This window comes from Bombus terrestris, chromosome 10 (assembly GCF_910591885.1).
Source record: "Bombus terrestris chromosome 10, iyBomTerr1.2, whole genome shotgun sequence".
Classification (NCBI taxonomy): Eukaryota; Metazoa; Arthropoda; class Insecta; order Hymenoptera; family Apidae; genus Bombus; species Bombus terrestris.
Genome location: NC_063278.1, coordinates 19,211,426 through 19,238,611, shown reverse-complemented (window position 1 = coordinate 19,238,611; position 27,186 = coordinate 19,211,426). Strand labels below are relative to the sequence as shown.

At 32.1% G+C, this 27,186-nt stretch overlaps 1 protein-coding gene across 1 annotated transcript; it reads left to right on the top strand.

Moving 5' to 3' along the window:
• Window positions 1–1,550: 1,550 nt before the first annotated feature.
• On the top strand, window positions 1,551–25,557 carry LOC100644301 (protein spaetzle 3). The gene is made up of 8 exons (XM_003398544.4): window positions 1,551–2,181; window positions 6,969–7,462; window positions 7,883–8,380; window positions 9,462–9,693; window positions 20,842–20,966; window positions 21,823–22,113; window positions 22,777–22,902; window positions 22,971–25,557. The coding sequence occupies exons 3-8, from the start codon at window positions 7,896–7,898 to the stop codon at window positions 23,161–23,163; spliced, it is 1,452 nt and encodes a 483-aa protein (XP_003398592.1). The 5' UTR covers window positions 1,551–2,181; window positions 6,969–7,462; window positions 7,883–7,895; the 3' UTR covers window positions 23,164–25,557.
• Window positions 25,558–27,186: the final 1,629 nt, after the last annotated feature.

Here is a 27,186-nt window from a genome sequence, read left to right as displayed (position 1 = left end):
TTTTTAAATAAAAAACAGACGAATAGATGCTTGAGTTTTTACATATTCTAAATCACTATCCACTATAGCAAAGAGGATAGATTACGATTATTACTTTATATTTGCCAAAAATGTTCTCAGAATTTCGATTCTTGGTACAGTATCGTTGATTTTCTCCGTTCTCATATTTAATCTTCTATGTAGCCAAAAATTCCAGATATACTACGTGAAATTAACTACCTAATTCGCGGAAAGTCTATACTAAATGTATTAAGGACAAGTTATAGCGAACTACGTTATTTTTTTTCTCCATAAACCTTAAATATATTCGAACTGATTCCAAATTTTTAAACGCTAATAATTTGATCATTGAAACGTTAGTTCACAAAAAAATAGGAAAGAAGATATACTCTAGGGAAGATTTTACGGCATTAATTATTATTGATAATTCCCTTTCGAGCTACGTGTATCCATTGCAACTGAGCGGAAATATTATACTATGGAAAGAAAGAGCCTTGAGACGACTGAAACCGAAGACATGTACATTTCCTTGAACATGTATTCGCATTATCTGTTCAAGTTAAAAACCGCAAATAATGGAACGCGTAGTTCTTTGAAACTAGGGACGAGCATTTAGCATCCGTGGATAGACACGTACAGTATCTCGGAACACAGAAGGTGAACGTAGGTGGGCCCCTTGCAGATTCCGATACAGTTATACCGTTCTATGTGCAAAGAAATGAAAGGTTCTGGAGCGCGATGCATCTAAAGGATTCGAGAGGAGAAGGCACCTCGAGAACGCGATAAAAATGTTCCTCGACAGAGAAGAAACACGCGAATGAAAAAAGACGGTTGAAACGATGGTAGACACGTGATAGGGTTGTAATAACTGCTCGTTGCTATACAGTTCAACCTCGTGATACCTTCCTTCCCCTCTGGCTTTCTTTCTTCTTTTTCGTCTTCATCTGGCGCCCGAACGTCGAACGGCGTGAATCTTTGCTCGTGTTGCGTAGTCGTAACAACCCGTGAGACCGAATTGCGAGATTAGATGCAAGTAAGAGAGTCGTTACACATATATATAATGGGAAAGGAAGCGATGCCTTTAAACAGTTTAAACAGACCGATTACGTTTAACCGTCTCGTCGCGCCGCGTTTACGGCCGTAATTCGAATGCTTTATTTATGCTGCAAGAACAAGAACGCGGATAGTACGTAAGAAAACGTTCTTTTCGTGAGAAATTCTCTTCTTCTTTCTCTCTAGCCAACTCGACCCTTAACGAATAAATGATGAACGATCTGCAGATAGAGATAAGAGAAAACGTAAAGAGTAAAATTTGCTGATTAGAAATATAAAACATAAAAGATAAAGGAAGAAAGATACAGTCGATAAAAAACATACGAAATGCTAAAAGTGATTTCTTGAGATGCGAAAGATTAGTATCACGGAATAGAAAATAAAAGTAAAAGAGTGAAAAATTTGCTTTGCTTTTTAGATTTGATATTTGAATGTACATACCATTGATATGCAAAGTATATATGAATGTCTGTATGGTACATGCGGCTGAACTGCACGGACTAAAAAGAAAGCAATCGTTTTTGAACATCGACGAATTTATAGAAAATGATGAGAAAGAAAACAAACAAATGCTCTATTAAACGATCTTCCTGCGAGAAGGTGAAGCAACGATCGAAATCGAAGGTAGGGAGCAACGAGACAGAAGAGAGGGACATCAAGGAGCTGAAAGTGAGAGAGAACTTACAGGCCACGCTACTCTTCATGATCGAGGGACACCTCTCTTTATCCCCATTCTGTGTAGAGTTGGTTAAAGTTAAAACGCTTCTCTTTCAGTTGTCGCTCGCCAACGTAGCGTTTCGCGCGGTGTCACGCACGCCTCTCGGCGATTTCGACGAGCTGCTCGTGTTTTGCGCACGAGCAAGCACGTGTTTCGTCCTCTACGAATGCATTTCCACGGATTTCTTCCTGCCCGATTCCACCGGTTAATCAATCGCGTTTTACCGTGTCACGTACTTCCGTCTTTCGTTTCTCTCTCGTTCGCTTTCAGCTTCTGCTTTTCGCCCGAAAATCGCTCGATTACCAAAAGTGAAAGCAACGGATGAGATTTTTGTTTCGATGCGTGTTGGCCGTGTTTCCGTTTTAAGCTTGTCGAGCTCCATGAGAATCTAAAACGCATCACTGAATCCGGTAAGTTGACCGTCGAATTTTTCGTAACAATGTATCTCGGTGATGTCGATGTTCCAGTTACGATTAAAATGCTTCTTCGACAGTGCCGAATAAGATAATCGATATGTTGGGTAAACATAATTTTTAGCGTCAAATTAACCTCATGATGTAGCGGTATTCCAAGTGCTCGATGTGAAAACGAGACATACTCGAAGCAATGCTCGATATTTCTGTTTATTTAGAAAAATTTCTCACGCACTTCCATGTCTCTACGGCCACGTATGTCAAGGTACTGCATTTTAACATTTAGGAGCATACATATGTTTCTGTTCAACTTTAAGTTCAACAGAATGAAACAAAGAGTTAAAGTTCAACTTTACTCACAGTTCTCACGAATTACAAATTTTATCATACGTATCTTATACGTTTATCCTGCGAACCCCTCGTTTCTAATACGAAGCAAGTTAATGAGAAATATTTACAGACATCGTGAACAGGATCTAATCCACGTTCTGGACTAACTCGTATACCCTTGAATCATCGAATACTTCAGATTAGCAACAGCCCAAAAGCATTCCGCCTCGAGGAAACTAGCATTTTTGTAATCACATCGGAAACTATCGTTAACAGAGGATGTACCATACCAGTGTCTTTTATTTAATTAATCGCTAACACAATAAAAGAGAATAGTACCTTGAAGACGATGATGAGATTGATAGGTTGAATTTAATAAGTGTATAAGAATGAAAAGGAAAGTAAAGCTATCCGTTTTAACAAACCGGACAGTGGGAGCGCGATTTATTTTTAGGTGAAAGCACAGTTTACATACTCGATTTCGAAGAAAGCGATTCGATGAGCGAAAGTGACGGACGGTTAAACTTGTTCGACTATGGTCGAATTTTGTCGGTTCCCCGGTAAATCAACGGAGTCATTATCGCTTTCGCATCTCACAGGTATCTTCGGAAGACACGTGGTACATGCGCGCGAATCCCATTCTCGTATGAACAATTACGTGGCCAAGCATACGCCGACGCGTTCGCATAATTTTCTTTCATAAAGATATTAGACGACACTGACTGTCATTTAAAGTATACATATATATTTTTAAACGGATATACAAATGTCTGTTACGTCGTGAGTTTATCATCGCATTTTATCCATTTTCACGGCTAGTTAAGATTATTTCAAATAAAACACGTGCTTTGAAAGTATATTTCAGATTTATCGTTCGTGCGTTTATTGCATCTACTACTTGCCTCGATTACTCTTTTAATTCATTGTTAGTAACATTTGTAAATTATGAACACGCGCTTTAACGTTTTGTCTTTAGCCATTTTTCTTTTCTTTTCTTTTTTTGTTGTAAGAACGTGTTATATAACTTTAGCGAATACATATATATCTGGTAAATAATATATTTAATTGTACAGTAAAGGTAATTTTTTAATTTTGTGCTAATACGTGCAATATATATGTGTCATGCATTATAACGTGTAATATGGTTATTTTAATGTTAAGATGTTTTCCATAAATGAATGACATATGATGTCAAAAAATTGTATTACCTTATATAAATGAAATTTATCTTTCTTATATACCGTATATATAAATATACAATATATGAGCATTTATGTATTCGTAAATAATTGATTTTATTATATATAGATATCACGAAGTGCAATAAACATACGTTTCCGGAGTAAACTATAAATATAACATAACTTATAATTTATATTTTATTTACGTATATTATTATAGTAAACAAGTTAATATATATATAATCTTTATCATTATTTATACATTACTGACAAATATTATTAGGACAATAATGTGAAATGAAAGGTGTAACATATGTATGCAAGTACACATTTTTATAAAAAAAAACAAACACAGTTTATAAGATAGAACGCGTTAAACAATTCAAATGAAAAAGAGTAAGTAAAGCGAAATTAGATTTATGTAAAACTTATTGCGAGAAGAAACGTTGACAGGAAATTGTTATTTGCAATAATATCGTTCAATGACATAATTTTAGCGAATGTCTGTTCAAGTAGAATATCGAGGGTCTTAAAATCAAGGATACAATCGTAGTTCTCCGAACGTTAAAAACAAATTGTTCGAGATACTTTAAGAAGTAAATAGGTGAACATGTTTTTAAGTTTCCATGAACTTGGATAGAATAGCTTAAAATATTACGATCTTGCTTACGAAGTATGGTTTTATGTCTCGTATAATAAAATAAAGCGACTGGTGCTGCGCATAGGATCAAGTAAATATAACGCGAAAGTAAAGTAAATGTCAAGTAAGTCGATTAAAGTAAATGCACTTGGGTTTCGAATATAAATATTATATATATCAATTAATTTTTATGACATTATTTCATGCAATGCGAAAGTAAAGTAAATGTCAAGTAAGTCAATTAAAGTGAATGCACTTGAAGTTCCTGATATAAATATTATACGAATAAATTAATTTTTATGGCATTCTTTTATTGTTCGATAATTAATGTTTCCCTTATGAAATTTTCAATCGAAAATTGACATATTTTCTTTATCGCTACTAAGTAATGACTTGTAGTAACTCTTTTCTTATTACTTTACGCGTGCACTATGTCAACATTTAAAATCTTACATTTACTTCATATTTCTTATTCATATTCATATTTTTAACCATATTACACGAAACTCGTTCGATTACCTTGAAATAAATTTTCTCGATACTGTTTAATATATATACACAATATGTATATCACGCAGAAGTGGGCGACCAGATATTTGCTCGAAACTCCATTTTTGAGAAAATGGAATTAGAAAAGAAAAGACTAAGTGCCGATTTAATTCTTAACTAGATACAATCAAACTTCATTTATTCGTAAACGAAATCTTGAAGGAAAAAAATGTGACTTATCTTCTTTCTATTGATTATTTATAAATGTAGTTGGTATTAATCAAATGTATGTATATGTACACACTTAACAAATTCTCAAAGTCAATTTTCTCAAAGACGAAGCGTTTCATAAGAAAATCGTATTCCACATTTTCGACTTATTTCGACTTGTTTTCGCGTAGACTCACTCTTGTCCACTGAACCATAAATCGTGATTAATGGAAGGGAATGGAAGTGACTTGTTATTATGGATAAGTGTATTGACGTAATTCCAACGTCATGATATGACATATTATTATCAGATTAGGACATTGAGGTTTTATAAATTAATACTGCTAATTGTACGTCATAAATATCATTTGTCTCATCACGTTACTTCTCGACAAGTATCATCGCTATACAGTTATTTATTTTACTTAAAGTCGCATCAGCTACTATGGTCATCAGCGATTATTTTTATTCCAGTGATATAATATTTCTATTTTATATTTCGCTAAAGTTATATTCAATGTATAATGTCATTAAGATATATAGAGGTACTAACACTGACATTATCTTGGATCAGCATCTGTGTATTTACCATGCCATAATTTACGTATAATTGATTATCAATTAACATAATATTTTAATTCTACTCTATATTTACTCTATATTTATAAATTTATAGCTTGGAATTATACTTGTAATTACTCAAATTCCTCAAATGCTTCACGCAATGACGTTTGTAGCAACGCTATTTCCTTCGAAGAAATAGTCTAAACTATTAAAAGTTTAGATACTTAAAAACACAATGTCGTTCATTGCAAGCCAATTAGAAAGGCACGCGGTTTGTACGCAATATCCATGACTATATTGTTTTTTGAGACTTGTCGTATTATGAGTAACGCTGCATAGCCTATTCATTAGATAGATCTCCCTTACCTTAGGTAAATTACCTTAGGTAATTTGAGTACCTTGAGTTGTTTCTACCGCGGTATATCTTAATTTAAGATCGTGATATGTCGATATTTGAAAATTATAATTATGATATATTAAAAATTTGGATATATTAAAATATCTATTATATTATATTATTATATTATATTATATTGTATAATATCTATAAAATATTATATGTAATAAAATATCTATTGAAAACAGTATATATTCTATTTATATCATATATTAATTATTAATTATAATATATTATATTATAGGTATATATATTTAATTTCTTCGTCGTATAGTAGTAACTAAGAAAACATTAATAATCGCTATTATTAGCTATCATTTTATTTCTATCTTGCATATTTTCTATCAATATATAAATATTCCTCCTTCTTTACTAATTCTTTACAAATTATTAACACAAGTAATGAAAGAATATTATTGATATTAATTATTATCGATTAAAGAGGACTTTGTAATACGTTCAAAATATACATATTTGTATGCAAGCGATTTCTTTGAGTTAATTCTAAAAAGTTGTTTGAAAAATATAATTTTTATAGCTTTTGTTATAGCATAATTTTGTCACTGTCGTTAAAGTGACATGTCTAATAAAGCATCGTAAGCAAGGCAAATAAGTAATTCTTTGTATCGTTAACCTGCATATTTCCATAATTGACATTTATAATATTTTTCATAAAAATCAAATTTATTATGGTATTATACGATATTTTGTTACGAAATTGTTATATTTTTCCATCCAGCTTGATTTCCATGACCATTCCATTTTCTTGTTCTTCGCTAATGATCATCCTGTGTTTCAATCTTTCTTACGCTTGAAACAATTTTTCACCATTATACTTGGTGTAAGTTTACCCGTGGTATTTTCAACGAAATGTTACACAATATATTTATTTATTCTCTGCATGTACAATTGTGGACTTACGCTTCGGTGAGCGATATATTCGCGAAATATTGATATTTCTTTGTCATTTCAGGTCGATCTCGCGGCAATACAAGCATCACGTGAGGAAAAAAGAGGAAGGAAGAAGCCATTAATTTTCGCCGAATAATCTTAATCGCGTTATCTAGAAATATTTTAATATTTCAAGTTGCGAATAATCAACCTATATCTCAAGTATCGACTATGTTGTCTGATTTTGTAAAACGTAGGATAGTGTTAAAAATGTCAGTGAAATTGAAGCGTGTTTAAAGGAATTTTTCGAAGTGGATATAACACTTTTAAAGAAAGATTATAGCTGAATTTCGATGAAATCGATCGCTGAAATAATTAACGTACAGTTCGTTTGAGATCTTGAACAGTAATCACGAAATTCTTTGTTCCTGGTTGATCATGAAGTTTATGGTAATGAAACGTGATTTTGTACACGATCAAAATCACGATCATCAAAGCTGAAAGTGTAAAACTGAAAATTCACAATCGAAGGACGTAACTTTGTATTTCCTTCTAAAGTGTCGTCCTGATTCTACGGTAAGTTGAGATATATTGAATATACATTTGAATAAATAATTTTATTATTTTCACCTTGAAACTTTAATAATATTTTTGTACACTTCTTTCTCGAATTTGATTTTCTACAAATATTATATAATTTTATTATCGAAAATTCTACACATTTGTGCATTACTTTTATATTTAATATTTAATTTAATATTTTAGTATCGTAGTATTATAGAAATATTGTTCACTCTATATAAATGAATACCTATTATAGTGTTCGTACATCAGCTGCAAAAAAGTAACAATAATATACGTATTCGATTTTAAATCGTATTTGCAGTTTCGGTAGCATGTTACAGAAATAAAAAGAGTCCGAGCAAACTGTCGAATTAAATAAGAGCTGGAAGATTGTTTCAAAACGATTGAGAGAATTTCTTTGTCTGTTTGCAGAATAAAAGTAAAAATGTCACTGGTCAACTTTACCTTGCCGTATCAGTCGGCAACGCCTACTCCATTCTTCTATGGTGGACAAAACGGAGGACAGTCGACAGTGAACAACCTTCGTTTAAATGCCGTACTTCCGCCTGCGCCCGCTCCAAATTTTAATGACCAAGAACCTTTCCAAAACGAACCGTATATACCGCCCGCTGCCTATCAGCAGCAACAGCAACAGCAACAACAACAAAGACAACGTCAGTCGACCGTTAACCGACAAAGAAATACAAACACGTTTGTCGAAGATTCGTCTTTTTCATCGACACAGGATAATCGATATGCGAATTACAATCAAGATTTTCGAAGAACACAACCACGGCAACAGCAGCAACAAATGAGACCTCCCCCGTCGCTGCCACAACAGCAGCAACGAGTTTCGGTAGAGAGGGATCAAGATAATTTTCGAACATCGAGAATGCCGGAACAGGAGAGCTATCCTGATAGACCTAATGGGTAACTTCGCAAGATTCATAATATTTTATTATATACATTTCATCTAATCGATTTAATTGTAATCTCTCGATTTTGGTGATTTTTCGTTTAACTTTGCCGTTATTAAGTTGTTATCTACACTCTTCATTGTCGATGTGAGTGTATGTGGTCAACGATTTCTTAAATTTCGAAACAAAAAGGGCAAAAAGTGGTGTGAACGCGCGGTCACCGGTTGATGGAATTTTAATTTGACGAAAATGTAGAAATTTCGGTGTACATTAAGGGAATCATAATTAAAAGAAAATTAATTAAATTGATTATAATACACGGTAACGCATAATTCCGTTCTTTTGAATTTCATATTTTTCCGTTAATTAATTAGATGGCAATACGTGTAATTAAACTCAATGTGCTATGTAGCGGAGTACACCAATATTTTCGTTTTAAAGCATCGTTTATTGCCGAACCAGCGAAAGCATTTCGTACAGCAACCTTAATTGCTCTCGTAATTATTTATGTAACGATCAGCTGAATGCTTTCTTGTTGCTTGCCATGCATTCCTAATGAATTTCTGACGAATATTTGACTCGTGTGCTCGCCCGTCACTGTCGTTCCCTCGTCCGGCCAATTATGTCATCGATCCATACATACGATATAGCTTCTTTCATCCTGCGTTACTTCAGATATGTAATATTAAATATGGAGTACAATTTTTTGTAAAACTTAATAACAATTATCATAAAAGGACGTCATTTATCGTCCCTTTTTTCAACTTGGCAAACGCGGAAAGTACGCGTTCCTGCTATCCTTTTAATCCTTTTTACCGGCATTAAGCTAGCATTCTTTTGTAATTCTCACGCTTCTTTTCATACTTTTACATTTTCTTATATTTTATTTCGTATACGACTCAATCACTTACGTAATATTTTTTCACACGCACACACACACACACACATATCATAAGAATCTCTGAAAGGTTCGTCGAACCCGCTAATGTGTTAAAATTATACATCAAATTTACTTCTTATATCGTAATTTATAATTATAATCCGATGCAAATGCCAAGTATTTCGTTGTTCAGTTTTTGTTTATTTTGTTAAAGGTATACGAGAGTTAACGGTGAAAGTGGACCTGGTACAAAAACTTCGATTCACGCTGTTTTAGACTATGATGACGACTTCGACGATTACTACGACGACAAAGATCCTGAGATACCAAGGGACGCTCACGTCACACCCATTCAAGGTCCAATCTTTTTAAAGAACGGCTCGGTCCCCGTAGTGCCACTATATTCGTATCCTCAACTAAACAATGGTACATTTGTACAGATACCGGTAAGTTTGAAAACAACATCATGGCATATAATCATTTTGCATGCAACGCTTTAAAAACGTCTCTGGAGAATGAGAGACCTTCACTTAGCAACTCTGTTGCCAAGTAGAACAAGTATAAGGACATTCGGTAATTAATCTTCCAAAATATTTGTGTGACCTCTGTTGAATTATTTACAGTATTATATGTTACGATGACTTGAATGACGTCTTGCTACTGACACCTGTAAAAGTTTCTTACAAAAAATCTCCGGCGTTACAGACATGACGCTAATGAGGTCGTGTGTAATTTGGCTTTCTCCTCTTCAATTTTGTTTTTGTAAATGCTCTTTAAAATTCCCCATGAACTTTCCTCGGAGACAATGTCATTTTACAGTTTTAGACGCAGCTTTGAAACATGATATACTTTAATTTCGAATGCACGAACTGCATACACGTAGGTTTCGATAGAAGATAAATTAAGGTATAAGCGAAAATCTGAATCGATGGAGTCGTAAAAATACGAAGTGTATCGTCGAAATGTAATTCGTACATTATGCCATACTATTTAATTGTGTATAAAGTCCATTGTGTTTGAAGTATTCGTAGCAATTTATCAAAAAAGTATTTCAAGTTAATATGAACAGAGAATATGTAGCGACTAAAAGCGAGATAAACGTAGCGTAACTTTAAAATATCTTTCCCTTATAAAAAATTCAGGTCATCTTGTGTTCTTTTACATAACACTGCATGTTCTTTTTCACTGCAAATTTTTTGATAATGTGTGTTACGTGTATGTGTTTATGTAGCGTAATATATTACAATATAATTTATAGAGTAATTTGTCCAATTTACGAACTATAATACAGTCATTCAGATCCAAAAGGATTGACACCAAGTTGATATAGTACCAAATATTATGGATGAAACGAGTTCAACTAAATTCATATCCGAAAGTGCTTTAATAAAGAACTATAAAGAGTCAAAAATTCATCGTAGAGTAAACTAGATTTTGACTGTATGATTCTTTACAATCATTGACTGATGAACCATTGATCACTTACTGATTAGAAATACGTCTCTAAATATGATACTACTAATATTTTTAATTATCTAATTTTTATTTCACAATTACCTATAAGATTATTAGTAACAAGTACTGGACGAAACGCGCTTGATTTTCTCAATCATCCATTATTTTGATCTTTTGATCCAAGATAGCTTAAAATATCCTTCCTCAGACCAAATTGAATAGAAAATTAATTCTTCATGTAATTGTTCAAGTACAAATCATAAAACGCGAATCATTATTTTTGTAGAAACCAAAATATGTGACTGAAATATGTATAAGTGCGGAGCATAAATGACTCTCGACACCTGAAGCCTTAATGATGAAAATGATATTATTTCGTGAAGGAATAACAAGGCAGCGTCTTTCGTCTATTGTTTAATTCTCATTTGTATTTTGATTTCTAAAATTTTATAGGACAAAGCGTGTCTGCATTTTTCTTACTACAGTATATAGTTGTTTTCAACTTTTTCAAAAAGCATTTGTCACAAATATAACGATGATGTAGTTGGTTTTCAGTTTTCACTGGTTATTCAAACGTTTTCTTTATTGTTCTTTGATTATTTGGTATTTAATTACTCTTTATATGATTAAGAATATATTTACAATAATTATATCTCTCTATACCGATAAATAGCTTTAAGTTGAAATCGTATAAAATATAATTATAAATGACAACGTATAATCATTAAACGTTACGAGACGCCGACTGTTTTAATATCATTTCGTTCATGCGATTCTTACGAATGCCGAGTGACAATGGTATGGTGTGACTCATAGGCTGTTGAGCGGAAGAATTCGTTGTGAGTAGAAAGTATACTGAGCTGTTCACGCACGAATTACGAGTATGGAATATATAAGTAGATTTCGTCAAGCTTAGACACAACTTTCAACAAATTTGTTAGATAATCCCGATCTCAGAATTAGGTCGCACGTTTGTCTCAACCTTCGTGACTAACGCGCTTTTTATAAATTCCAAATATCTGGTTCGCCAGCAGTTCACTAACTATTGCTCGAAACGTTTCAAAAGTAACTCAAAATTTCAATTATACCTAGACGACACGTTTCAAACAATGGATTATCCATAATTAAAACTCAAGATCGTTCTTTACAACGAAAAGATCGTTCCGTCAGGAAAATGATAGATTTATTAAATAACGATAAAGCGTTTGCAGTTTATTAATTCAGAAATGTTTACCGTGATCTCTGCTGGCAGTTCTTTGTACAATTTGTTCCTTGAGAACGTCGCAGTCCAAGACTCGTACTTGAAAAACCATGGCTCGTGTTCGAGGATCGTTTGAAAGGTGATCGAACGCGGCCGTGGCTACAGGAACATTCAAAGTCTATATCACTGGCGTGACATTTTCTTGGAAGCACCCATGACCCCAAATATCTTCCCTAGAATCTCGCAAATGTACGATCGGTCGAGTGCATGTACTTCGCTTACACCTGCCCAGCTGTTTTGCACGTATCTCCTCTTAGTTGTATGGTCGTACATTTCTGTAAAATTGCGCATCGTGCAAAGAATTCCTTGGTGCGATACTAACTTTAAGGTCAATCGATGTACTGGCATTGAAACAGTAACCCCTTGACCCGACGTTCCATTTCTTGTTAATTTGTTTAAATCGACAAACCAATTTATCATTACATATTTACTTGCGAAAGACAAACGCTAATTTTCCGTTATCTATTACCATGTCTTTCGTTAAATTTATTCTTCTCGTGGAATTGCTCGTAATTTTTATATATGAGATCAATATGAAATTACTTTAGACTACTACATAAGATCAACACTATTACTAAGATAACACTACTACACAACACGCAGTAAATGAAATTTCTAAATTTAATGTTACATCCTAAAGCGTCATTAAATGCTTGTTGTATTATCTAATAGTTTTACCGAGAATTGAACATTTTATTGAAAAATTTCTAATTATGTAAAGATATAGACTATTTCGTCTATATAATTGCGATCTGAAAAGACGACTTACATTGCGCTTACTTAAGAATAATTAATAGTGTATAACATAAGAACAAAACAAATTTTGTTTTCAGATCATTAGAAATTATTAATAAAAATGGTTACTATGTGCGCGAATGAAATTTTCCAGGCAACGATTCTCAAACAAATATCTGTCGTATAGAGATAGAACGGAACAATCTAATCGTAAATCTCAGATCTCCATTGTTGGATATTGGGAAAAAATGTAGACCTGATAATCCGGGTTTTCCAGTCTATTCGAAATTTAAATCGAGCATGACTCTTATATGACGGAAGATACAAATACTTCTCTATATCCACGTCAACCGCGCTCTGTTAGTAGTTAATAGCTTTTTATCTGTAACAAACATTAATCTTCAGCCATTTTTAAACAGTAGTCTCTTTTACTTAAATTAATGAACGTAGTAATTGCAAAATCGATGTTACTCCACCCCTTGTTTACCGAATACAGTTTATATGACATATGAAATATGGAATTCTATGAAATATGATTAAATACAAAGTCACTGTAGTGTACAAAGCCATCCTTTTACTAGTTTCCATAAATTATTACAGCATTTTGACCAGTTTTTCCTTCATATTATTCTCTATAATCAATCTTATTATTTATAATGAAGTATAAGCTAATACAATCGTCCTTTACGCCAATTTTATGCTTCTCTGTTATGCTGTCCGCTATTACGCTTTGGCCTTGCAGTACTAACATTTAGCCTACATAGTACGTGGAACAATTCTGTAATGCATTCAGTATTTAGAAGATTAAGAGAAGATAATGCTCAATTACAAGTTGATTGTCCATTACACTCGAATCTCGTGATATATAATTAATCGTAATAACACGCAATAAATGTCAATACGATTTCTTCTTTTTTTCTTCTTCTTTTGCTTCGCATAAACGTGTTAAAATCGATTCGTGATCATCGATTGTGAAACGTAGCGATATAACGACGTAACGATGTAACGACTCGCAGAATCGTATTACAGTTCGGAAGCGTTCTGGTCGATGTCCTCGGTCTGATCACTGAAAGTTAAAAAGAAATATGTTTAACCTTCCACGCTCATTCCACAGTTCCACGTGATTCTTGCGTCGTTTTACGACTTTACGACTTCATGCGGGCTGTTTTTGTCAGTCGTCGTAATTAAGGTATTCCACTTCATAAAAGTAAATTGACGGATTTAGCTCAGATATGCGGTTCATGAGTGAGATATGTAGTTATTGAAGATAAATTTAATACCAAAATTAAGTTCCTTGTTTGTAACTATGATTGACATAAATATTGTTCAGATCTATTCTTAATCATCAGTAAATGCTTTTTTACATACGGTTCTGGTAGTTTGTATCTATTTAAATGTTTTCCTCCTTTTTTTTAGCGAAAGCGGGACTATAATTTAATTGTGCGACCTTAGTTACGAATTTGTTACTTATACAAATCTTTTGTGTATGTAGGTACAATATTATAAATAAATATATAGAATAGACGTAGCTATTATATTATCCATCAAATAATACGGCACTAAGATGCGTGTAATTTATTATTATAATTTATTTTATTTAAAGCCGCGTAATTTGTTGTCCGTTTTTTGAACAGCTATTCATATTTATAGCAACTGTAAAATTGTAAAATAAAGACTGTAAAATAAAAAAGAAACAAATCAGCTACTTGAATTGTGCAATTTTGCGTTAGCTTCATATGTGATTTATATAAAGTAAAATTATTATCGAGATTGTCATATCAAAGTATTCTTGACTTACAAAGTAGCAAGCGAAATTGAAATTAGCGACCGACAGCATTTCGAAATACGAATAGCTACCGATTTCTGTTAACGACAGAAATCGTTCAATCGACTCAAAACTATTGCGATTAAACTTAGAACGTGTTTCTAGTATTTGCTTCACCACTTGTCTTCATTCGAATGACGAAATATTATAATTAGTGCCGATGAACCTATATTAAGATTAACAACTTGCATTTATTATTTATTCATTTAAAATTGCTCGTTGACATTTGCACATATTATTTAAAATAAGCTCGTGTGTCTCTGTACAATAAGTAAATGTGCTTTTATCAACCATTGAGTGTCCATTGAGTGTCAGGAGGTTATTGCTAACGTTAATAGCTTCATCGATCTTTCCTCTTAACTGTTTGCGTGTATCAAGCTTTTCGATTAGACATGTCCTCGACTTCCTAGCTCCAAAGAGAAGAATCTGAGGAGGATAAGTCAAATTAATGTGGAGGTCGTGTCACAGTCTATCTCTATTTGACTCTTCCAATCTATCGATCGGCAAAAGTCTCATTGAGCAATAGTGTTATGTCTCTGGTAACACAGTCAGGTTGATCATCGTGCTCGTCCATAAATGATGTTGTATTTCTAATGGCCCGCTATCTAAGCACAAGGATAACCAATGTTGCAGAAGATCTGTTTGAGATAGTCCTGTGAGATAGTCCTCAAAGAAATGAGATCCGATGAAACGAATGTCTGCTAATATATATACGCACATTTGCGGAAAGTTTCTACGTGAAAATACGTTGCTGCGTACGATTGTGGTTTTCTTGAGTATCATATATTTGATGTGCTCAGGCGTGGGGATTTCTTCTTATTTATACCATCGTACCAAAAATATTTAAATTTGTCTAAATACATTAGTATTTCGATGTATATCTCCTTATCTCGATAATGAAGTTGAATCGATTCATATTTATTGTATAACATTTTTTTTTATAAAAAGAGACTTACCAGATGTGATGGCGAAGTTTCTTCGCGTATTGCTCACCTTATACGTTTTTAAAAAATTCTTAAGCGATACGATAAACAAATTCATTATATGCATATTTTTCATACGTAGACTAAAAATATATGAAAGATTATCTAGGTATAAATATGTATTTCGATGTTTTAAAGTAAACTTTTAAGCAAACAATGTTTCACACAGATATAATTTAATACGTTAAATAATAATGACGCATAAAATACGCATCTGTGTTGTTTTTTCTTAACAGTAAAATAATCTTTAAATAATAATATTCATTTTGTATATTCCTTATAGTACGACTAACCGGAATTCTTTGTCTTACCTTTTTCCTAAATTTTAAGTGCCTTATAAATTGATTATAGGATCTATGATGCTGTCGAAACCTTACTGCAGCCTTCGGACTAATGCGAAGTACACATATCTATAACGACGAATATTTCGCGGCGATATATTCGCAGCGGTATGTTTATATGTACTATACCCAAGTATTTACGTGACGGTCTATGTGTTTGTTTACGCCAACGCAAAGCAAGAAATTTCTTCTAACACTGCAAATATGTAGTGCCTTTTTTTCACGTTGGAATTATGTTGCTTTTCTCTTCGCTGCTGTTCCTTTGTTCCTTTTAACACGCAACAAAATTTACTACGTAATTAATAGAAATTGCTAGAGATCGTTTAGTCAAATGATTTGCTTAAACGCGACGAATGTGTGAAAATGTTTCTGCTTTGCAATTTAAAATATGGTATTTTTTGGTGTAGAAAGCGAGCGGTGAGATTGTGCCGAATAGTAAAATCAACTAACTCAAATATTGAATTAGCTCAGATCTTGTTCATTTAGTCGTTAGTCGGTTGACAATAGCGTATTGTCAATATTTATCCACATTACGAGATGTGACTGGCAACTGTCCATTTCAAGCCTTTATTTAACTGCTCTGCTTTTCTAAGTAGAATAGGCAGGCAGTTCAGATCTCTCAAATATACCTTCAAAAACTACACAAGTTACAATCGTGCTAAAAAGAGAAAGTAAAGTTTATTAGCAATACGAAAACGAAAACTTTTTAACAGGTTATCCGTTATTAAGTAGTAACTTATGAACTATTTTATTACAATTACTTAAAAATGGCATTGTTTTCTATAGGAGAACAATACAAATTCATTTGTCGTTTCACAAGTAATTTTTGTGTAAATAATGAACAGCATTTTTTACTAGACATTCTAATTTATTATTTACGTAAATAATATAAAATTGAATGTAACACAACATTCATCCCTCGTTAATTTCGTACATTCCTACGGAATAATAAATAGTTCAAGAACGTGGTAAATTTATAATTTTGTTCAACATTGTATGTATAATTATGTGTACATACAGCATGTGGAATATACATATGATTAAAAGGATGTAGTAGGTATTTTTGCTTATTTTTATTATTATTTAGAGATATTGTTGGTTAGTCAGTAGAATCATGAGGTTGGCATAGAGCAATGAGTATCGTGATGAATAAATATAAAATATAAATATTTAAATTTTATACTTAATGTTTGTAAAAAACCCAGCTACATGAATAAAATAACATTATATGAGAGAATTTTCTAAACATTGGTAATGTTTGGAAATTTTTCAAGAGACTGATGGTACATTAAATAAATAAATGTTTTATTATAGTATGCCATAAAATCAACATATCTTACTTAAATTGAGTAAGTCATTCAGTTTTATAACTGTCCTTACGCAACCGACATGTGATCTTCAGATTTCATAATGATTACATGTTCATTAAGATAAATAAATGATTTAAAGCATTTTTGTAATATAATGTTAATAAAAATTGCATTTTTCATATTATGTTACAACCTAATAGGAATAAAAAATTACATTATATATTATACATATAATCGCACGTTAAATGAAACCAACCTTTTTATCATTAACTCGCATAGTTATTGCCAATAAATTTATATTGCAAAATCTTGGAGCTTATTAAATCATTCAGAAGTATACAAAATTCATTTTCTTTCTTTTTTCAACTAATTGCATTTAATATTATTACATTTTAATATTTTATATTCCCTGCGACACAGACACAGAGTATTCATAAATTGCATGTATATTAAACACACATGTAAACAAATAAAATTAATGGAAAAAGTTTCGCTTTGACAATATTTTCATTCTGTTGAATTTATTTTATTTCGTTACTTCCGTTGTATTCTGAATATAGAAAACAGAACATTAATATGCAAACATAAAAACTGGCTTCTTTTGTAAAGTGTTATTAGTAGGAAACATTTATTTGGTAGTAACAAATGTAATAAATAATTATTTTCTTTACGTAGATTTCCAATTCATATATTATTTCGTACAAATAAGATTCGAAATACATACAAACAATTTAATAACCAATTATATGTGAACAAGAAAATATTAAAAGGCACAAAGATCAAAAAACATTTTTTCATTTTTTTCTCAAGTCAGTTTTACGTTTATTTCCTCCTTTCAGCAATTACAGATCTCTATGTTATATAATTTTTTTCAGTATAGTAGACTAAATTATTTTAAAATCCAATAATTAAAACATCCACATAGATGTTATTATATTTCTTCCTTAGACAGAAAGTCGAGCTTAACATATGTTTTATTTACTCATATCAAAATCGCATACAATACAAAGTGATAATTTAAAATTAGTAAGTTTTGTGAATATCGTAGGTATAAAATAAATAATATTTATATGAAAGTGATTTATCACAAAAGATTATAGAAATTTAAGAATGTACTACCGTATTGTCACGATAAGAACAGAATTTACTTGAATTTAATATCCTAATACCTCTACGAGCTTATACGACTTTTTCTTTTTGATTTCCTAACTCATATTAAAGTACTTTCATATTCACAATTACCATTTACATACCACTTAACTATTAATCTAACGCATTAAAAAATTGCAAGACGAGTACAGTGAAATAATGGAGCTATAAATCAATATGTACCATAAGTGTCATTTTATCTGTTTGCTTATCACATGTAATTTAATTTTTTAATTCAATTCGTGTGAGAGATTACAATTCACTGGCGTAGAAACACGGCGTGATTCATTTCTGGCGGGCAATGCATCACGTTGCTCATACTTTCCTCATACATACGACGTTCCAGACTGACTCGAGTCACTGAATGACGCCTACTGATTCTTCAACGGAGCCGTGAGTGTAGGACGATAATCATTAACGGACCCGATTTCCGGTACAAATCAGCAATTCTATAATTATAATCATTCGTGGCGTTGATCGCGAATGTACGCGCATTTATGTAAAATTTACTATACTTCAAATAGTTAAATACTTCAAATCGAGGATATATCGATGTTGAAGCAATTCGTAATTTGGTATTCACTACAAAATATATTCAATCCGATTATTAGCGAATTATTAGTTTCATATCATTTTTATATTATCTTTAAAAAATTCTCTATTACTTTTGAAGGCTTGAAATGACTTTCATCGGATATATTCTTTACTCGATACGGTACACTTCAAGTACCATTTTCATCATACTAAACAAGTGTTCTCATTCTTTTAAACGGAAGTATAAGTAACTGACTGTTATTTTTTTTCTCAGATTTCTTCATAAACAGAGAACAAAATTTTTAAGCCCAAATGTTACAACAACACATATCTTCCCTTTGAGTGTAACACGAAAATAGAAGTTTTCAATGAATTTAAAGCGTAGACATAGTTAGAATATACAGATCTGATAAGCATCGCTGATATAGTGCTATTTTCACAACTTCAGTTTCTATATAATAACATTGTTCCTTTAATTCTATTCATAAAGTAGGATGATACAATTTTTGGTATTATTTTGGAACATGATGTATATGTTGTATGTGCACACATCAATGTACATACGTGTACGGTAGTATACACATCAATATCTTTTAAAAGTATTTAAATATTGTTACCACAAATCGGTCAAAATATCCGGATATTTATGAATGATATAGCATGTGTGTGTGTATATTTGTATGTTCAATTAACTTAAATATAGTTGAAAATGTTTTTTCATATATCGATTTTCATATACAAGTTTATATTTGTGTGGATCGTAGATAAACTACAAAATACACCAAAATGCACAGAAGTAAATGAGAATTTTGATTTTGTATAAGTTAAACGTTGTGCAGCGATATAGATATAAAGTTAGATATTATTAAATATTAAATTTCACTTTTACCATATTCAGATACCATACCATATCCACAAGGAATCGCATAGTTTCCGCTTTTATTCGATCAGATCCTGTATCTTCGTCCTGCGATCTTCGTATGCGCATTTCGATTATTTTATTTCAAGTCAACATCTGTCGCGCCGAGACAATTGTTTCCTCGATGAAGACGTCCTTGCGGTTGATCGTGGGTGTTTCCATGACATTACCGAAGTGTATTTTCCGTATATCTTTACCATTCTTATTCTACAAAACATCTAGTACGAGGATGCGTAGGCCATATACTATACAATTTACAAAATATGTACATGTCGAACCGTACATATCGTACGGTTATTGCGCAGGTGTTAACGAATATTCTCTGATTGAAGACGTCGTTTCACATTTCTTTGATACGAACCTTGATTGAATAGAGATAGAAACGACCAAAGGGTGGTTCTTTCGGCTCGTGTCTACAATGCGAACGTGTACGACGATCGAAATGGTCAAACACGCCCTCGACTCACACGAGGCGTGGTTGTTTGATGTCGATCATTTTATGTGCATATCTTCGTCACTCGTTTATATCCTATCTATTTAGTATTTCCCCGTTCTTATCTTGAATTTCTGTTTTGAGAACTACAAGAATTTTATATATTCTATCGCAGTATTTTCTATATTTTATTTCGAAATCTTTCGCGACGAAGTAAATCGCATCGTATTACGTAACGTACGAGTTATTACGTTCATATCGAAATTGCATCTTCTATTATATCGACTAATATTATACTGGTCCAACTTTTTAGAACAATGTTTGTCGAACTGTATACCTATTTACTGTAATTACTAAGTAAATATACAACATAAATTTAATCGATTTTAAATAACCTTCGAACTAACCGCGCCTGTTTTGTTGTGCAATAGAGGTACCTGCGTGATATATTTTAGAAATGGAAAAATTAATATACTTTAAGTTATAATAGATGTAGAAGATGGAAACTCGAGGACTGTATACAAGAAATAATTGATCATTTTCCCATATTTATAGCAACGAATAACGAGATTTGCAATGTTTATATGGTTGACAACAAATTATAGAATAAAATATTGCGAATTTAAGACACATTATATTTTTGTTATAGATTCTTTGGACCGCACTTTCCGTTGCTCTGGGAGTCGAATTAAGGGGAGATTTGGTACGTGGTGTACCGTGCATTAAAAAATATCATCAGCTGTTCTGTCCAACTGCCGGAAACACATATCCAATGTAATACCTGTAACAACAACGTAGTAATATTTTACGTTTACGTTATTATCTTATTATATTACCTGCCACTCATTTAGCATATAACTAATAGGTATTTGTTATGACATAAACGACATAGTTAGACTTGGATGTAAAATAAAGGAAGATTCATACTCGTTTGCAGTATCATATGTCATCACATTTAATATTCAATATTTCGTAGTAACATTTAACGTAATGATGTGATAATAGTATTTAACGTAATTAGTTCATAATATTACATATAACATTATTAGCAATACAGTTAGAAATAGTAGAAGCAAGACATTTTACAGATATCTTCAAATCTTCAAAAACAACTTTGTTTACTAATTATCGATTTTTCTGTAGGAAAATTAAAATTTTTATAGAAGCCACTTCAAAACTGAAAGAAAAAGTTTGGTTGACAATGAGCCGTATTATAATTGAAGCATCGAGAGCAAACGCGGACTAACTTCGACTCAACAAGCTGATTCGTTGTTTACAATAAATGTGACCACAAAATATCCAGCGCAACAGTTTTGACGCAGAAAAATCGAGTTCTTACGTGTTTATACGATTAATACAGCTTATTGGAATAAATAAACGCTATAAACACATATTCAGAAAAAATGTATCTTCGTCCATTTTATGTCATGCTTTCAATGCCTCAAGTAAAAGTAATAATATTCATCGATTTAGTTTACAACTAGTTTTCTCACACCCTGAACTTTACGAAGAATTATATTAGATTTCTTATACAATTACGTTTCGTTTCATGCAACATATTCCTCGCATTAAGAATTTTTAATAGGTGTTCATAAGATAATGAAATTTAAAACGATAAAATACTTTTTAGAGAACGGATAGAACGTTTTATTGACGAAAATAAGGCGTTAATGAAGAGAATGTACGGTGACTTCGAAATGAGTTCAGGATACGGTTCTCCGACAAGAGAGCCCAGTCATCGGACACGTAGGAGACGAAAAAGTAGAGAAGCTACAAAGCATGATATCCCCGATGGTGGACCTAGTTTTCATGACGAACTGGATCCGGAAATGGAGGCTGATGGTGACTCATATTTTGCTAATATCAGAAAGACCAGAAATCCCCGACAATCTCCTGGAAAGAATCGAAATGACAGTGGCAGGTACTTTCTTCGAGAGCTTGAGTTTATAGGTCCACTAAAAATCGCTAATGACAAGATATCACTATTCCATAAGATAATAATTCGAATTGATTTCTTCTATCGATGCAGTTTTTTACTTATAGGAAGTTCCATTTTTTTTCTGGCCAAAATTTATCAGTATATCCAATGTGTATAAGCAAGAAATAAATATCATACAAAAATAGGTCGTTTTAAGCTTCGTTATAAAATTATAACAGAACACGACAAAAGGAAAAGATTTTTAGCTTGCTTACACCACTGCACCTTTTCGGATGTAGAACTTGGAATATGAAAAAGTTTATCCAAGAATTAATGTTGACTCACTGTCGACTGATAAATTACATTTTTTACCATCTACATTCTTGTATCCATTGGTGGGAACAGAGGACATTTTAAAATTGTGTATCAACAAGGAGTGATTATGTGATTGTCTCTCTATAGTTTGCATTTTTCCTATAACTTTTTAATAAAGCTCCAAACAATTTATATTTACGTAACATTTTTCTATTATTTATAGCTACAAGACAAATGAGAAATATTAGCACGAAAACAATACTAATACTATCGTTGTAGATAGAAAAGAAAATTACCACGACAAATAAAAACGTGGTAACGTTAAGTATTAAACAGCCGAATATTTTTCAGAATCGATGCATGCGAATCGAAGGTGGAAATTGTAACTCCTTATTGGGCCAGCAACAGCGCTGGAAAAATTCGTGCCATTGTGAACACACAGCATTTCGAGCAGGCCATTCACCAAGAAGTTTGCTCGTAAGTATGTTTTCATACGCGACTTTACGCAAAATCGGAACTTTTCTTCAAAAACTTTCCTCTTGCAGGAAAACTCAGACAAACCGCTGTACTGGCGATTGCGGTTGCGAACAAAAGTACAAATGGCACCGACTACTTGCGTACGACCCTGACAACGATTGCAAAGGTATCTTCATGGACTGGTTCCTCTTCCCTTCCTGTTGCGTCTGTAGATGTGACCCGGTTCCGAACAAATTTTCTTCGTCTAACAGTCGAAATTAACATGACTTTTTATGAGCAAAAGTCTGTTACAGCGTCACGATCGAACTCGTGATTCAACTGCGATTACGAAGAAAGCTAGTAGCACTGTATGCAGATTGATATTGTCTTCGAAATGAAATTGAATTGCGGCAAGAGAAACTATCATCCTTTTGCTTTAAGCAGGTTTTAACAACGCCATCGTTTCGATAGGATAAAACTCCGCCACATTTATTCAATTAAGTATAACAAATATGTTTAATTGACGATTATTACATTTCGTCGCTAAGAAAATCCGCCTTATTTATGAATATAATACTAGAAACTATTGGAGGAATTTCTACTATCCCCTTCCTACTGAGGAGCGTTTTTCCCTTTCTTTGTCGGATTATTAGGATTAAGTTATATAAAGGATTAAATAAACAGATATAGTAGATTATGAATTAGAATAGATATTAGTTTTCTTACAATACTTTTTGGTAATGCGAATTAACGAAAATTTGTTATATTATTAGTTGTCTATTGTTATCTATCTTCATTTATTGTAAAATAATACTTATCAATGATAAACTACGGATGTTCATGCATTTATGGGAAGTTTGAAGATGCAAAAATGTACAGAACGCACATAACACACAGAAAGATATTGTACGTGCAAAGTACCGAAAATAAAGTACTGCTGGTCATAAAAATCTTCAAGTTCCATGTTTTCAGTAGTGTTTATAGAGATACGTATTTGCATAAACATTCACATTTTAGTGATATCGCATTTAATACAATTTTTGTTACTAATTTAATGATCTATCGAACATCTATCAGCAGTGTAAGATCAAGGCAACTAATTAATAAGGAAAGAATAGCAAAAAGTAATATGAGAAGGAACAGATGCATATTAACGCATATATTATGTACTATATTGGCTGTAAATTATAAACAAAACAGAAATAATTATGAAAAAAGGATGTCCTTTGGTCATCTGAATTATGTGAATAATATCACAGCCCGGTTTAGCGATACATGTAACTAATATAAGTATAGTATGCCCGACTTAAACGTATACATACCATTGAAAAAGCGAAAATAATGTTTTACATAAAAGTTGTTTGGAATACGTGAATTTTTGAAATTCTTATTTCCAATGATTTGAATATTAATACGATTTGTTAGGTATTATCATATTGATGTCACTTTATTACGTATTTCAAAACGAATTCAATAATGTTCAATAATATTTTCTCAATAGTTAGAGAAATGATAGAGTGTATCCATTTAAAGTAGACATATTATACGTATATTAAACATGCCATAGCTTTATAATTAGCAGCTGTATATTTACGCGAGTTTTGTTTATTTTAATTTTTGAATGACAATTACAATAATTTTTTGCAACTATGTTTTTACATATTATATCGTGTTATGAACATTATCGACGTAATAATGCTCGAACTGCTATTGTGATAATAGACAACAGCGTTAAAAAAACAATAATATTTAAAACAGCAAATAAACTATAATGCTATTTTCGTAAACCTTTTAAACGTAACGAAATAAGATAATCGTAATAAGAAAGATCCGAATTTCAGTCAGTTTGTTTAATGGCAACGTGACAATACTAATACAGTTCATATATTGGCGATCAAAATTTTTCAGCTCTATATCTTTATAAATACATAATACGCATTTGTTGCTTTCTCCTGTTAATGACAGTCTAGTTTATTAGAGAGAATTTGCTTATGATCGGCAATTTCGTTATGACCTTCCCTTGCAACTAAGATACCCGACGCCCTCGTATTAATTTAAAGCAGCATTTAAATTTTGGTGTATCAAGGTGCTGCGTATTTCGAATGTAAAAAACAGGAAAAACTCGTTCCATGGTACCTTCGGTATGCTTTTTTATACGATAGACAAGATAATTATATTCGATTGAAAAGAGGCTTTTCTGCTGCGCAACCTTCGCGTTTTGTCCTCCATCGTTCACGTCGACATTTTTTTCCCTCCTTTAGTTTAATTGTAAGTAAATAAGTAGATATGCGCGGTCATTTAGTTGGAATGCGTATCCTGTTGTCACTTCTCTTTCTAACAATCTAGAAAATATAATTCTCAGTAATCGACGCTGTTATTTCTTTTTCGTCAGAGCAGTTAGATCATTATATTCATTACCCGTGTTTCATTGTTTCTTCTAGGATATGTATCTTCAAAGTCAAATACCGTGTAACGAATCTATATAATTACTAGTGTGTATAAATGTAATTGCATAGAAACGTTAGAATACGAATTAGAAAAATATTTATTAAGTTATGTACGCGAACCGCAAACAACGAGATCCAAACGTACATATGTAACACATTATATTCCTATATTCGGTAAAATAGAATTTTGTACATACGCGAAATAAATTCTAATTATTATTCCCTGGAATTTTGTGCAGCGAATTATTACAATTATTGCGTGGAACGTCTAAAATATGTGATCTAACCGAGTTTCCTGGTCCTATTTAATGGCTAACATAAGGAAATAATAATATGGATCATTTAAGATATGTAGGTAGAAAAGGATAGAAGAATGACAATTTCCATGATCAAATGAAAGAATTGAAAACAAGAATTAATTCTAATACCTCTTAATTATTATAGATATAGAAATATATCTATAAATATATTTTTTATATTATAAATATAGAAATATATTCATTCTCAGTGTTATTTTATTGAAAATTATTAAACGTTAACTGTTATAAAATTCGATTCAAAAAGTAGTAACTAGACTGCAGGTGTTTATACGTTTATGAAAAATTTCAATCTATATGTGCAAAAAGATTGATAACATGCAAATTATAGAAAATATTTAAAATAAAATACGAGTTGTGATATATATGTATATACGATGAGACAAATCTCTATGTCTAGATTTCATTTCTTTAGTTACGTTAATAAAAATATTTGAATTTATATAAACATTTGTAATCTAACGATGATATCCTGACACAGGCTATCAGTTCTTCATTTTACGAAAGTTGATGTAGATTATATCGGGTTCTTCTTTCTAACAATTACGAACACGTGTCTAACCCTATTTTAAAAAAAAATGTAATTAACAAACGCACATATACCTCAATGGTATAAACGACACAAACTTACGATAATATGATAAAAATTCTATTTAGAAAGCAACAAATATTCAATTCTTTTAAGTCCTAACTCCACGCGATGATACTAAATTTCTGAATAAACTTTAAACTCAGTTCTCTCAATTTACAAACTAGCAGAAATAGCATTATCATAACCAAAAGCGACCGATGACGAACGATATTCCGTTGTAAACGTCGAAGAACGTAGGTGCGAGGTATTTCGGTCAAAGCGTCATTGCATCATGAGATACACGCCTTGTCCAAAGCGAGTTATTTCGACCTCCGGTGCAAAGGGATTATTTGGCGGATAATTGATTGTGTGAAAATCGCATTGCATCGATGTGCATTTCGGAGAAGGAAAAAATCGTGATCCAACCACAGTGTATCGCAAACTTCTTTCACTGAACGATACCAGCTTATCCTATGTGGGAGGGACATCACAGGAGCATAAATATTTTGTTTGAAGGATGTAACTAGATTGTGGATTTTTATGCCTTCATAAAAAATTTGAAAGTGCGATATTACACGGAATGCGCATGATACGAAAAAATATATAAAACATTTAAATTACTGTGCTTTTTATAATATTCGTTAGGTAAGACAATTTTCTATGGAGATTTTATTTCTCTGATTATATTCCCGAAAACATGAATCTGCATAAAAATTCGCAGTCTACATACAATAAAGGTATAAAATGATAACGGAGCCATTTTTCGAAATAATGGTTAAGCGAACATTAATCTCAATAATAAATAGATCGGATATGACCAGTTCTTTGGCACCAGATATCGTACCACTCGTGGGGAATTTTGATAGAAAAAGTTTCTCGGATAGGAATTGAGAAACGCGTGTTAAAAAATTAATGTAAAGATTCGTAACGTCGATTCTGTTTAAAGGAATTAAAGCTTACCTTGATAGTT

What these genes read in the sequence shown, in the direction of transcription:
- LOC100644301 (XM_003398544.4), top strand. Translation starts at nt 7,896, where the DNA reads ATGTCACTGGTCAACTTTACCTTGCCGTATCAGTCGGCAACGCCTACT. An exon ending in GTACATTTGTACAGATACCG is followed by an intron (nt 9,694 to 20,841) that starts GTAAGTTTGAAA and finishes TTTTTGTTATAG; the next exon opens with ATTCTTTGGACCGCACTTTC. An exon ending in GCCGGAAACACATATCCAAT is followed by an intron (nt 20,967 to 21,822) that starts GTAATACCTGTA and finishes AATACTTTTTAG; the next exon opens with AGAACGGATAGAACGTTTTA.